General features: G+C 31.5%; 1 protein-coding gene across 6 annotated transcripts in view; it reads right to left on the reverse strand.

The window, feature by feature from the left end:
- Window positions 1-2,257: 2,257 nt before the first annotated feature.
- The window catches only part of LOC129321403 (uncharacterized), a 12,742-nt gene continuing 2,217 nt past the window's right edge, over window positions 2,258-12,782 (reverse strand). For 2 of the 6 annotated variants that reach the window (XM_054967150.1, XM_054967154.1), the window contains exons 1-5: window positions 7,262-8,311; window positions 6,518-7,127; window positions 4,187-4,792; window positions 3,261-3,814; window positions 2,258-2,611 (exon numbers count right to left, since the gene is read on the reverse strand). In XM_054967150.1, the coding sequence (XP_054823125.1) occupies window positions 6,753-7,127; window positions 7,262-8,080 (1,194 nt within the window). In that variant the 5' untranslated portion in view covers window positions 8,081-8,311 and the 3' untranslated portion in view covers window positions 2,258-2,611; window positions 3,261-3,814; window positions 4,187-4,792; window positions 6,518-6,752. Of the gene's footprint in view, window positions 2,612-3,260; window positions 3,942-4,186; window positions 4,793-6,517; window positions 7,128-7,261; window positions 8,312-12,782 lie in introns of those variants that run through there. The other 4 variants (XM_054967149.1, XM_054967152.1, XM_054967153.1 and 1 more) reach the window with 3 other exon arrangements.

Below are 12,782 nucleotides of genomic sequence, written 5' to 3' on the forward strand. Positions count from 1 at the left end.
AAAATCCCTTTCAAATCTATTTTCAAACATGCGAGAAAATAATCATTATTAAATAAAATTTTTATTTTTAATGTTGAACTTGCATGAACCGTTTTCTGTATTAATCCAATATTTGATAAAATAAAAATATTATAATTAAAGTCTAAACTTATTTTAATTAATTAAATAATATTTCAAATTTAGTAAAAATAATTTTTCAAAATAAACTAATTTCAATAAATAAATATTCAATAATTATATTATTGTTATTAAAATATTTGTAAAAACGTAATATTTTAATAAAAAAAATTTTAATTGAAAAAATCAATTAAAATATTATACACTTATCTGTAATATTCTCAAATTTTAAAGCTTTTCTCCTTTTAACTCCTGTCAAGATTTTTTCTTTTCGCACATCTTTATATTAAACATGGCAGAGCAGGCAAAGGGGAAGAACAAATCTGTCGCGCTGAAAAGGGAAAGAAGAAAGGAAACGTGTACGCTGAATCACAGTAGCTCGGACAGAGAAGAGCTATTTCTGGTAGCCAGAAGCAAGGAGGTAGAAGAAAGAACAGTGGCACACATGAGCAGCGAACAGAGACGATCAGGGGAAGAAAACTCACAGTAGAACTTCACAACAATGGTGGACGGAGCTGTCGCACCTGTCGACGATAGCGAGCTGACTGGCGGAGAAGGAAGAAAGAAAAAGAACTGACAGCAACCAACGCAAGCAAATGTGCAGGGGTTGAACTGAATGGCAGTAGAGCAGGGAAGAGGAGAACGTCGTGCAGCAGTGACTGACGACGCTCTCTAGCACACTCACGCTGACGATGTTGAAGACTGAAGAGGAATGATGGAGAACGCTAGTTGAATTGAAGAAGACTTAAGGCTGAAGGTTCTGGAATCTCAGATCTATCTCATTCTCTTAGCTCCTGTAAAAACACAAAAGGAGGAAGAAATAAATCTGATGGGTCAAGGACCTTATGATAATTTTATAAAAGTTGAAAAGTTAAAAGAAAAATAATCCCACTCTTGCCTTTGCAGGAATCAAACGTGGCACCTTAGTCTTAATCTCAAAAATACTTGCCACTACACCATCAACTTTTTTATCCCAAAATATATAAAAATATATTTAACTTACATTATTGTAAATTTTAAATTAATTATTTTTCTAAATTATTACATAACTGTCAAGTATTGTCTTTTGAAATTGGCCCAATTTTAAATTTAGAAGGAAATATTTAATAATTATTTCAAAATAACAGTCAAATAGAGTTACCCTTATTTGATGGTTAATGATTGTTAAGTAAGGGAGCTTTTAATATATGATGCCACCTTACTTTACAGTTATAACTATCAAATAATGCAAAAATAATTGTCAAATAAAGGATTTTTTATGATAGTAATATCTGTAGAAGTATTTAAATAAAGGTAATATTTAAAAAAAAGCATAATTAATATTTCATAGTGTACATTATTTTAAAGACTAAAAAATGTTTTTGACTAGGATTCTTGCAACCAAAAGGCCTTTAAAAAATTATTAGCCTCCTCTTCATCTTCCATACTTATCATTCTCACCATCTCTATGGTGTTTTCTTTTTTCATTTACAAATAGCAAACAATTTGCTTTTCACCTCACTCTTACCTAAATCCATACATTATTTTTAGACTAACACTCCAAAGAAAAATGATGTTATGAAATGATGAAGTAGACCTAAAAAAAATGCTCATCATTATTTAAAAAATTTTCAATAAAGTGCATTGGGCTTATGTCTCTATACAACACAAGTATAGATCATTTTTTTTCTAACTCACAGCTATTTTCTTATTGGAAATAATCCTATTGGAGAAACTATTGAGTACTAAATATGGATATATCTCTTATTGGAGATTTGATCATTGTTTCGTTACATTATGAGGATAAACCTCTTCAACTAGACTCAACTCTGATTGGTAAATAGATCTTATTAAACAAAAGCAAGTGAAAAATTCTCTTAATTAGTGAAAACATCATATTCAAATTAAATAAATGAAAATCCCTCAAGATAATGGATAAGAATTTAATTTGTCAAAAAAAGGTCTCCAAAATAATTTTTTGGTTATACCATATTACTCTCCCCTGTTTCTGCCATATTACCTAATAGCTTCTGGAGACACTTAGGTTTGGAAGATATAGCCGTTTGGTTAGTTGGAATCTAATGAAATCAAATGGATAGGAATATTAATCAAGATCTCTCATCATAAACCATAGCCACACAAAAAACGAGGAGGGTGAGAGTTACCTTATCAAAAGACAAAAGCTCAATAAACTGTGCTTGTAATATTCAAGAAGATGGTGTTCACAAGGAATATAAGTTCTATCATCACAGTCAATACAATCCAAAACAGTTATCCACACATTCATATCCATCCACACTATACCCCTCGAAAATTCCCCACTTGATTACCAGATACACTGTTTTACAGGCCTTGCTGAAAACTTTAGAATTTGAAATCACCAGGTTTTTTTACAATAAAAACACAACTTTCTAACTAGTAACATCCTCATGCATATGATAATTACTGCTTTCTTTTCGCTCCTGCCATCTGCTCTTTCCTTTATCATATGCTCTCCATCAAATGATTCGTGGTACTGCAATGTTTTCATTCGCTTATGAACACAAATTCACACTTCAACGTACACATCTTTTTTAACAAATCAAATAAAGGCATAAAACAGATCATCACAACCATTTTAGCAAGGAAACTTCAAAGTTACTGCATGCTCTCAACCAAACCTTTTCAAATTCAGAGTTTTGATTGATCTCAAGAGTATATAATTTTAGAGGGAACATAACAATCCATATTATTTTAACAATGGGGAACTTTCCATGGAATTGACATGTTGTTCTGTTTTCATTGTGTTAAATTAATGATATTTATTAGCAGCATTGAAAGAAAAAATGTTTTCGGGCACATAGGATAAATTTCTGAAAAATAGAAATGATGCATTTCTATTTTCTTAAAGTGAATTATAATTATTAAAATTATGAAGTTAATTATAAGCTTATTGAAGTAAGTTTTGGAAACAGAAAAGCTGATGTCAAGACGACTAAATAAAATTAACAAGTAACTCTATGAAGTGAGAGGTAACCAAACATTTGCCCACGCGTAATTTTTTGTAATATTTGATCCATTCGTAATTTTTTAACACATGATCCATTTACGTATATATATATAGTAATAGACTAACAGTGATTATAAAGGAATAAGGAAATTGTGGGAGCATGATAAATATATACCTGTGCTTTCTATGGAAGTGGGTTCCTTGAAGGAAAAGTCAAATTTTGGGCATTCATTTATCTGGACATCACCAAGGTATGGAGCATTTAAGTTGAGTCCTTTGCAGAAGTGAGCGAGGCTTGGCAATTTTGAAAGTTTCAATGAGTAGAGATTTGAAAACACAATATGTTGTGTAGTGACAGTGTCTTCATCACTATTATAATTATGCGAAAAGAGCTCCTCCATTTGTGCAGCTTTTGATACCTCTATGAGACTTAGTTCTGGAAGAAGCATTGCAATTGTAGGTGTCCTGAAAAGGCATTTCAACTTGTTGCACCCCTCCACTGTTATCCACCGCAATTTTGGGAAAGAAATGTGGGATACATGCTGAGCTTCTTCCAACTCTTGCATGATTTCCTCTACTTGCTCACATTCTCTAATTTCCAACTGTGTCAGATGTTGAAGGCTTCCCCAAACAGAGGAGGAGAAGATGCATTTCAGTTTTCCACATCCATGCACTGTTAAAAATCTAAGATATTGGAAGCTTGAATTTTGGGAGGGAGTACTGAAAGCCCTGCATATGAAGCTTAGTTCACTTAATTTTTGCAACCCTAATTTCATTAAAGTCAAATATTCTGGAAGAAGAAATATCGGAGTTGATCAAGCATTTGACTGTCGTTGTTCCCACGAGGCTCTGCTTCCTATGGGAAACACAAATGAAGCTCATTAATGAACTAACGAAGGAAAGGGAGCCTAAACACATTTAACAATTAAACATTACTATAATGATTAATTTTGATCACATATATTCATTGTTCAAGTGTTTGATACAGGGTAGAAGTGGTTCCAGGCTCTAACATGCTACGATCAGTGTTCAAGCACCATTCATTTTCATTTTTGACGTCCATGTGAAACAAACAAAACCAACATGAAGAATGCAACTTACCTTTCTCTTTATTTGAGTGACTATGCTCCCAGTTGCCCCCATGATTGAAGAAAATTTTGGACATTCTTGCATCCTAATTTGTTCAAGGTTCACAGCGTATAACTTGAACCCATTGCAGACATCAACAAGACTTGGCAATTTCACTAGATGTATGAATGTTAAGTTTGGAAGCGCGATTTCATTGACATTGTTACTGGTGTCTTCACTGCTGCATCTAAAAAGCTCCTCTAACTTTGCACATTCAGATATGTATATTGTCTCTAAATGGGGAAGCAATGGAGTGAGAGAGGAGATTGAGAAAAGATACTTGAGCTTGTTGCAATGCTCAACTCTGAGGTAATCCAATTTAGGAAAGCATGTTTGGAATTCATTATCCGCTCTCAGAATTTCTTCCAACTCCTCACACTTGCTTATTCTAAGATATTGTAACATTGGCAGGCTTCTTCCGCGGAAGCCCTCACCAAATAGAGATTTCAATTCCTTACATTCACTCAGTCTAAGGTCTTGAAGATGGACAAAGTTCGAAATCTGTAAAGGAGCTCTCCATGTCACCCATAGCTCAGGCTCACTTCCTAACCACAAGCGTTCTAGTTTTGAACCCAACAGCTGCATATACAAAGAACCAACCCAACACCATAACAAAATCAACAAGTGCTCCTGGTTTCTTTTTTTCTATAAAATTTTAACATATTCATATGTGTGTATTAAAAATTTGTGATAACAAAATTGTTTGTACGATATTTTTTTCTTTTAAAAAAATTAATAGGTGGAAATGCTAATTTTACTTCAGAAAAAAATTAATTTGGAATTAAAAATTGATCAATCAGTTGTTATAATGGTCGCATGGTTTGCTAAAAAAAAGGGAAGCAGCAAAACACAGGAAAATAAAATTGAATAATCATGTTGTACCTTTCAATAAAGCTACGGAATGTCGTCTACTTACCAGTTAAATCCTTTAACAAAAATTATATATTCAAATGCTGTTGAAAATTGATAATTCAACTGTTATTTTTTACCACACGGTACAAGCACAGGAAAAAGAAATTAAATATTGTGTGAAGATGGTATCCAATTATCATTTTTTTCAGGTTTTTTTTATTACTTTTTAGATAGTTGGAAGATGGCGTAAATTACAAATTTAATTTACATAAACTATAAAATAATTTAATTTAAATGTACAAGAACAACAAATTGTTAAAAAAAAAAAGGAGTCGTTACCAAAATATAATTTCTAATTCAGTGCAACTGCGCTGCCAGGGTCCTTTTGTAATTTTCTTTCTGAAGTAATGATACCCCCATTCTTAAAAAAACTTCTAACTCAATATGTATGCATGAACTTATAAAAAAATATAAAATATTACAAATTGTTATCTAAATTTTAAATTACAAGTGTAAAGATTATGGAATAAAATAAGATATTATTTATATTTTTTGTATCGGTACATGGATAAGAATTTTAAAATAAAACAAGTTTTTTTTTTTTTAATATGCAATGGCAAAAGTTATAAATTTTAGAATAAAATATTCTGTTTAAAAATTTAAATTTTTAATATGTACAAGGTGTTGTTCTAAGATAAAATGTGTTGTTAAATATAATTTGTTATAATTATTTTTATTAGTATAACTAAACATAAAATAATATCTATTTTTACAATCATTACAAAATAAATTTATTTTTAAAATCTCTAAACCACATAAAAATTATTTATTTATTAATTTTAAACAAATGGACCTTAAAAATTGTTATTTATATTCAAAATACAATGGGTGAGAAATTCTAAAAAAAAAAATTGTTTATACAATGTGGAAGAACAAATTCTGAAATAAAAAAAAATTGTGTTAGGTTGAAGGCAGATGGAAGGGAAGTAGTGAATATTTTAATGATTTAGATTAAAAATAAAATGAAAAAATGAGGTTAAAGTTTTTTAATTGTGTTTCCTTGCTCCTTCCTCTTATATTTTTTTCCTTCTATTTTTTCTATAAAAATTTTATAACTCTGCTTGTCAATTTTTTTTTTTAATTGGACTCCTTAAAATTTCTCCTCTTCCATTTTCCTTGAATCAAATAGAGAATTAATTGTCACATAAATATTTAGAAACAATTGAAAAATGGGTACATATATTAGAAAAACTATATATATATATATATATATATATGAGTATAGTTGTTTTTAGGATTTTGAAACTCCAATTGGGAGTTAAATCAAATATTGATAGACACACACGTGCGACTCCTAATGATTTCACACACTAATAATTGAGATGTAAAAAAGGAGTGTAGCAAGAAAAGTAATATAAAGAAAGCAAAATGACCACAAAAATATGTGAGTACCTGGAAAAGGTGATTGTTGGAAAAGGTAAACTGTAGCAAAAATCCTGGAGACTTGGCACTTGTTCCAAAGTTAAGGATTTCAAGTTGGGTAACACATTCTTTAAATGATTGTTCCAATCTATGGCTATTGAAAATAAGCATTTGAGCTTGCTACATCTCCAAACTTGAAGCTCTCTCAGATTTGGAAAGAATACTTGCACGGATTGAGCGTCCATTGGGCCTTGTTGTTGCTCTCCTACTCTATACCACACATTATTTCCTCCAATTCATTGCAATCTGATATTACAAGACGCTCCAATAGTTGTATACTTTTAAGAATTACAGGGGAGAAAATCATCTTCAAATTGTTGCACCCTCTCACTTTAAGTTCTCTAAGATTTTGGAGGCTCACTGTTCCCATTGGACCACTCCAAACAAACTTTAGCTCAGGCATATTATCCAATTCCAGAGTGTCTAAGAGTGAGATCAACTTGTTTTGGGAATTCGTTTCAGTAAAAACATCCCTTTCAAGTGGAAATAGAATGTCTTCAACACTACAACCCTTAACCTCAAGTTTCTCTAACTTTAGAAACGATAATGGAGCTGAAACCTTGCTGTATAACTGGTTGTCCTGTAATTATAACATTTAACAAATCAAAATAAGATAGTCACCTTGCTTTTTTTGCATTATTTTCATAGATATTATAAATGTAACAAGGAAAATTCCTTCAAATAATACAATGGACTGCACATGGAAATACATACCATATTTATATTTGAACCAACCATAATGTTAACACATGAAGCTCTGAATTTTGGACATCTCACCCAACGCAATTTCCTCAAACATGGGCAACTCGAAAGATAGTTTTTTGGGAAAATGCTAATCAAATTTTTCAAGCCATGAAGTTCAAGTGATTTCAGAATAGGAAGCTCTATCTGAAACTCTTGATGTTCATCTTCATGTTGGCCAAAAGCATATTTTAGTTGAGAAGCCCCCTGAATGCACACCTCCTCTAACTGCACAAGGCCTTGAGCACAAGAGTTTAAGAATACATATTCTAACTTATGACAATCAAGGATGGTCAAACTTTTCAATTGTGAGAACGCCGAATGTGAATTGTTTGAAGCTGAAATTATTTGATTGATAGTACCATCACCATCCTCATCTATTATATTCTTCAATTCACCACAACTTTTTACAGTTAGCTTCTGTAACGACAACACAGCTCTGGCAACACACTTTGGGAAGAGTGATGTTAACATAGGACAATGAGATACATGCAATTCTTGCAATTTCTCGAAGAAGAGAAGCAAAGGTGGACCGCAGCAAACTTTTTTCAAATTGCTCAAAGACTCCAACCTTAACTTAATTAGCTTTGGAAACAAAGTTTCTGCTTGAAACAAATCAACAATATGAGAAGTTGCATCAACAACACATTCTAAATTTGAAAAAGAATGAAGCCACAAGCTAATCAACTCATTCATCCTTCGAACAGCCTGAACGATGTCTGGAACAATATTTTTGAAACCTCCATCAAGTTTATTTAAACAAACAGCTTCAGCTCGTTGTAAAAGATCCATAATAAATGGAGTTAAAGCAAAGATTTTTAATTCTCCCAAGGACAAAACCTTAGAGTGACAGCCCGTTAAGGCTTTAGAATGTTGCCTATGAATTTCATGATAGTTCCCAATTTCAAGTTCATATCTCCGTAATATGGGAAAAGTGGCATTTTTGGAATAACACCACCAAGTTTTAAAGTTGTTCTACTTAGTCGGATTTGTGAAGCATATAACTCTTCCAGATGTGTGCATCTCTCCACTATCTTAAAAACTTTGCTCGTTGATCCAAGACAAAAACCAACAACTTCAATTTTCTCAACTCTTCTAATCCTTGCGGAAGTTCCTTAAATGAACTTTCTTTCAAGTCAAGAACTTCAAGTCTTTTGAGGCCTAACACCCACGACAAATCATCACCTAATCGACAACATTGCAAGCGCAAAGTTTGTAGATTAGTTAGCAAATTCATAGAGTACGATAGTGATGACAAGTCCACTGCTTCATGATATCTAGAGTTGATTTGCATTACCTTGAGTGATGCCATACCTCTAAAATTTGCTTCTGATAATTCACACGCACCTATGTTGTTAAACAACAAAATCTCAAGTTTTGGAGCACCTAATATTTGAGGAAATTGAGATGTTTGATTACACCAAGAAGTGAATGCATAACAATCTTTTATCGATTCATTTATAATTTCCACCTTCATATCCTTCTCAAGATTCACTAGAATAGTGCGATTTTCTTGGAATGATATCCACAATGCTACATCTCGAATTATGTCATGCATTCTCAGTGGTCTTTCTTTCTCTTAGACCACATTAGCAAACAAGAATCTACAAGATTATTTATACATGCATTCACTTTATTTCTCACCTCTTCAAGTGAACGCAATTCTTCACACATGCCTAAACCAATTGCAATTCTAAACAAATCTTCAACAAAGATATCTGCATCTTCTGGATATATGGAGCACATCAAAAAGAGTGACTTGGCTTCATGGCTCTTCAAATAATCATAGCTCAACTTAAGACAAGAAAAGGCATCTCTAACACCTGGTTCCTCATCAATTGGTTTTGAAAACCTCAATCTTGCTAGTGCTTCATTCCATTCTTCTATAAACTTTTCTTTCAAAGAGGCTCCTACAGCTTGAATTGCAATAGGAAGCCCTTTACATTCCCCAACAATTTCTTGTGCCACACCATGTAATGATTTGTCTACAATACGGGCATGCTTTTTGAACAATGTCCAAGATTCCTCTTCAGATAAGAGATGCAATGGAATCTTCCTCTCACAATTCATCAAAATGCATACTCGCTGAAGTCGAGTAGTAAGAAGGACCTTGCAGCCCACATGATAATCTTCAAAAGGAATACCAATATCCTTTAAATCAATCTTAGCCCACACATCATCTAATATCATGAGTATCCTTTCCCCACTACTCAATCTCATTGACAAACGTCTTGCTCTTCCAGCTTCACTTTGTTCTTTCAACTCCAAATCTAACATGTCTGCAATTTCATCTTGAATCCTTTTATTATCTGGATTTTGGGAGATGGTAGCAAGTATGACTCGATCAAAGAGTTTGATTTTTTGGCCTCTTTGCCAACCTCTTTAACCAAGGTTGTTTTGCCGGAGCCTCCCATTCCATACAATCCAATCATGTGGGTACCGTCATCTTGGAGACCTGCCAAAAGTTCATCTGAAGCCAACTTTGTAGACTGGAAATACACAAAATTTCTAGAAGAAAAAATACTTATATCTGGAATTTCCCCAGGGACAGAAAAGGGATCAAAATTATTCCTTTCAACAAGTTGTTTTGTGTTTTCTATCTTCTTTGCCATCTGTTTGCCCAAACAATATCTCTTCCAATAGCTAGTACACCTCCCATGAAAGCAATTGTTGTTTTCTTTCATTTGTTTTCCAAGTTTTGCACCTCATCCATATGAATTTTCACTTCACCTAACCAATTCTCAACGGCATCATTAATTCTTTCAGCTTTAACCATTGCTTCTTGGCAACGATTCTGCACTTTGTATTGAGCTGATTCAAGATTTTGCTTCTCTGTTTCAAGAGTTTTTGAGATTTTGCTAGCACAGAACAAATATTTCCCTTGACGTACCACTGGATCTACCAAATATTCAGCAACTTTGCAAAAACTGATATTACAATCTCTGCCATTTGAGCCAGCAAAGCTAAAGAGAACCATATATCTTCAAAAGTTACATTGCCAATTGTACGTGACTGAATCCCAGAAAACCTTAAAGATTTTCCATCTTTCAAAGAATCTATCATTAGAAAAGCATATCTCGTAATGATATACATGACCCAAAAAATTTAAAGAACTTTATATGAAATTATTAAAAAAATCAAATAATATCTTTTCTTTTCTGATGAGGATCGAAAATTTTTCAAGATTTGTTTCTCGTGTATTCGGGAAAATATTATTATTCAATATTTGTTAGTGTAAGTAACCAATTAGAGTGTGTACATGGGCGCGCTTTCATGTACAATAAATATAATTTAATTGGCTTACAATAAATATATAAAATTAACTAAAGCAAAATTAACTAAAAGAAATCGAAATAATCTTTTGAATTAAAATATCGTGCAGGATGGTTCTTAGGTTAAATTTATTATTAATAATTATCACAAACAAACATTATTTGATAAAGTGAATTAACAAGGTTAAAGCAAAAAAAAATTATTTTTAGGGTTAATGTAATTTTTTCCTCAAACTACAAGTCTATAAACATCTAAAATTCTAAATTTTTTACTGCAATGTTTCCTGCAACATTTGAAAATGTATGTAATGTCCACATTGCCGTTAACAAATATTAATTTTGATTATTAATTGACCAAAAAAAAATTAATCTTCAAAAATTTCAAAAAAAGTTACAGATATGTATTATATAAGAATATTAAAAGACCATATAAAAGACCGAAATGCCATCTTAATCACTTACTTTGGTAAGACTACCATTTTTAAAAAAATATTATATTTATTTTAATAATATCTTATTAAAATATTAATAATTTTATATATATATATATATAACAATTAAAATATTATTATTTACTAGTATTCACACACAATTTATAAGTTAACTTTAAAATTTACAAATTTTCCAAAACACTACAACTTAATTACTGTATCAATGATTTAAAAATGAATGTGATGTTTTACAAATAGATATAGTTGAGTAGTTTAAGAAGAATTCATCTATAAATTTTGGAAGATGCAAAAGTTTCAAAAGTAATATTTACCCGATCTATATGGTTGAGAAAGAAAAGCTACAAACAAGATCAGAGGAATACATGTTTAAAAAAGAAGATACATGTTTTGGAGTTGAATTTTCTTTTCTGTAATGGAGAGTAGAGAAGAAGAAATCACTGTAGATCTGAACTATTAAATTGAATTTGAAAATTTAGATTTGATAGTTTTTTAAAAAATACAGATTTAATTTGAATGGTTCCAATTTACAGTGTGCAAAAAAAAAAATGAGAGAAACCCCACCCCTGTTTTTAAAAGAAGAATTGAGATCTGTGATTTTTTGTGTAGTTTATTTGTTTAAAGGGAAAAAAAAAAAGAGTGGTGAAAAGTGGTGTGAGATCTATATTTAAATCCAGTTCAAACTCTCTCTCAAGCAGAAGAAGATTGAAAACTAAAAAGTAGTGTGGGATCAGTTAAAAAAATGAGTTGGTTTGATAGCATAAAAAAAAACCCTGAAAATACAGATTATGAGATGGAAAAGAAAAGTCTGAACAAAAAATAAGCTTCTTTTTTCTTATTAAAGAACCCTCGGATGATTTGAACTCCGTTGTATGATTTTTGGTATCGGTATTGTTACATAACATAAAAAGTAAAAACATTAATTAAAGAAAGACATTAATTATTATATCTTTATTCTATAAGGATCAAATAAGATTTTAAAAATTTGCAAGAAGGTTAAAACAATCTAACACTGGTTCCAAAAAAGATTTAAATAAAGGTCGTGAGAGAAGTGAGACTCGAGCAAAACAAGGCTAACTTCTGAGGAAACAAGACAATATCTAGTGTTGGGATTGTTATGTTGGAAATTAAAATTTTAGAGTCTACCAGGGTAACTGGTAAGGGTAAACATAACATTAAAACAAAACAATAAATAATAGAAATAGACTAACTTGAGACTTAGAAGTTGACGATAGAGAGACTACCAGAGACGTCGGACCAATTGATGAATCCAAGATCTGAACTGTCTTGATGTCCAGTCTGAAGGTGTTAAGAAAAACCCCTATGAACAATTTTGGAAGGGAAATGTATAGACAGCAAGTACAGCGTAAAGGTTTTGAAAATTGAAAATGGAACTCACCCAAACGAAGGAAAGAGAATGGAGAGGAAGATAATGAGAGAAGCAGGATAATAGTTGCGATCCCTGTTGGACTGTGATTCTTCCAAATTAAATATATATTAACAAAAGTGTGAATCTCTTGTGCTTTGCTTTCCAACTATTTTTTCAATTATTCTTTGCCGTGTGTGTAGGTCCTTCTTATCGGGTTTATCCTGGGTGTGTGACTCAGATTTAATAGATTATTTTATATTTATTAAAATAAAAAATATATATATATATATATATATATATATATTGTCATCAATCAAGTATATATTTATTTTAAAGGGTTTAATTTAATATTAAAATTTTTATAACTTTTATATATTGACTACTCATATTTATTTTATATAATT

This window comes from Prosopis cineraria, unplaced genomic scaffold, assembly GCF_029017545.1.
Source record: "Prosopis cineraria cultivar Desert tree isolate PC_DT_omini unplaced genomic scaffold, ASM2901754v1 PC10, whole genome shotgun sequence".
Taxonomy (NCBI): domain Eukaryota; kingdom Viridiplantae; phylum Streptophyta; class Magnoliopsida; order Fabales; family Fabaceae; genus Prosopis; species Prosopis cineraria.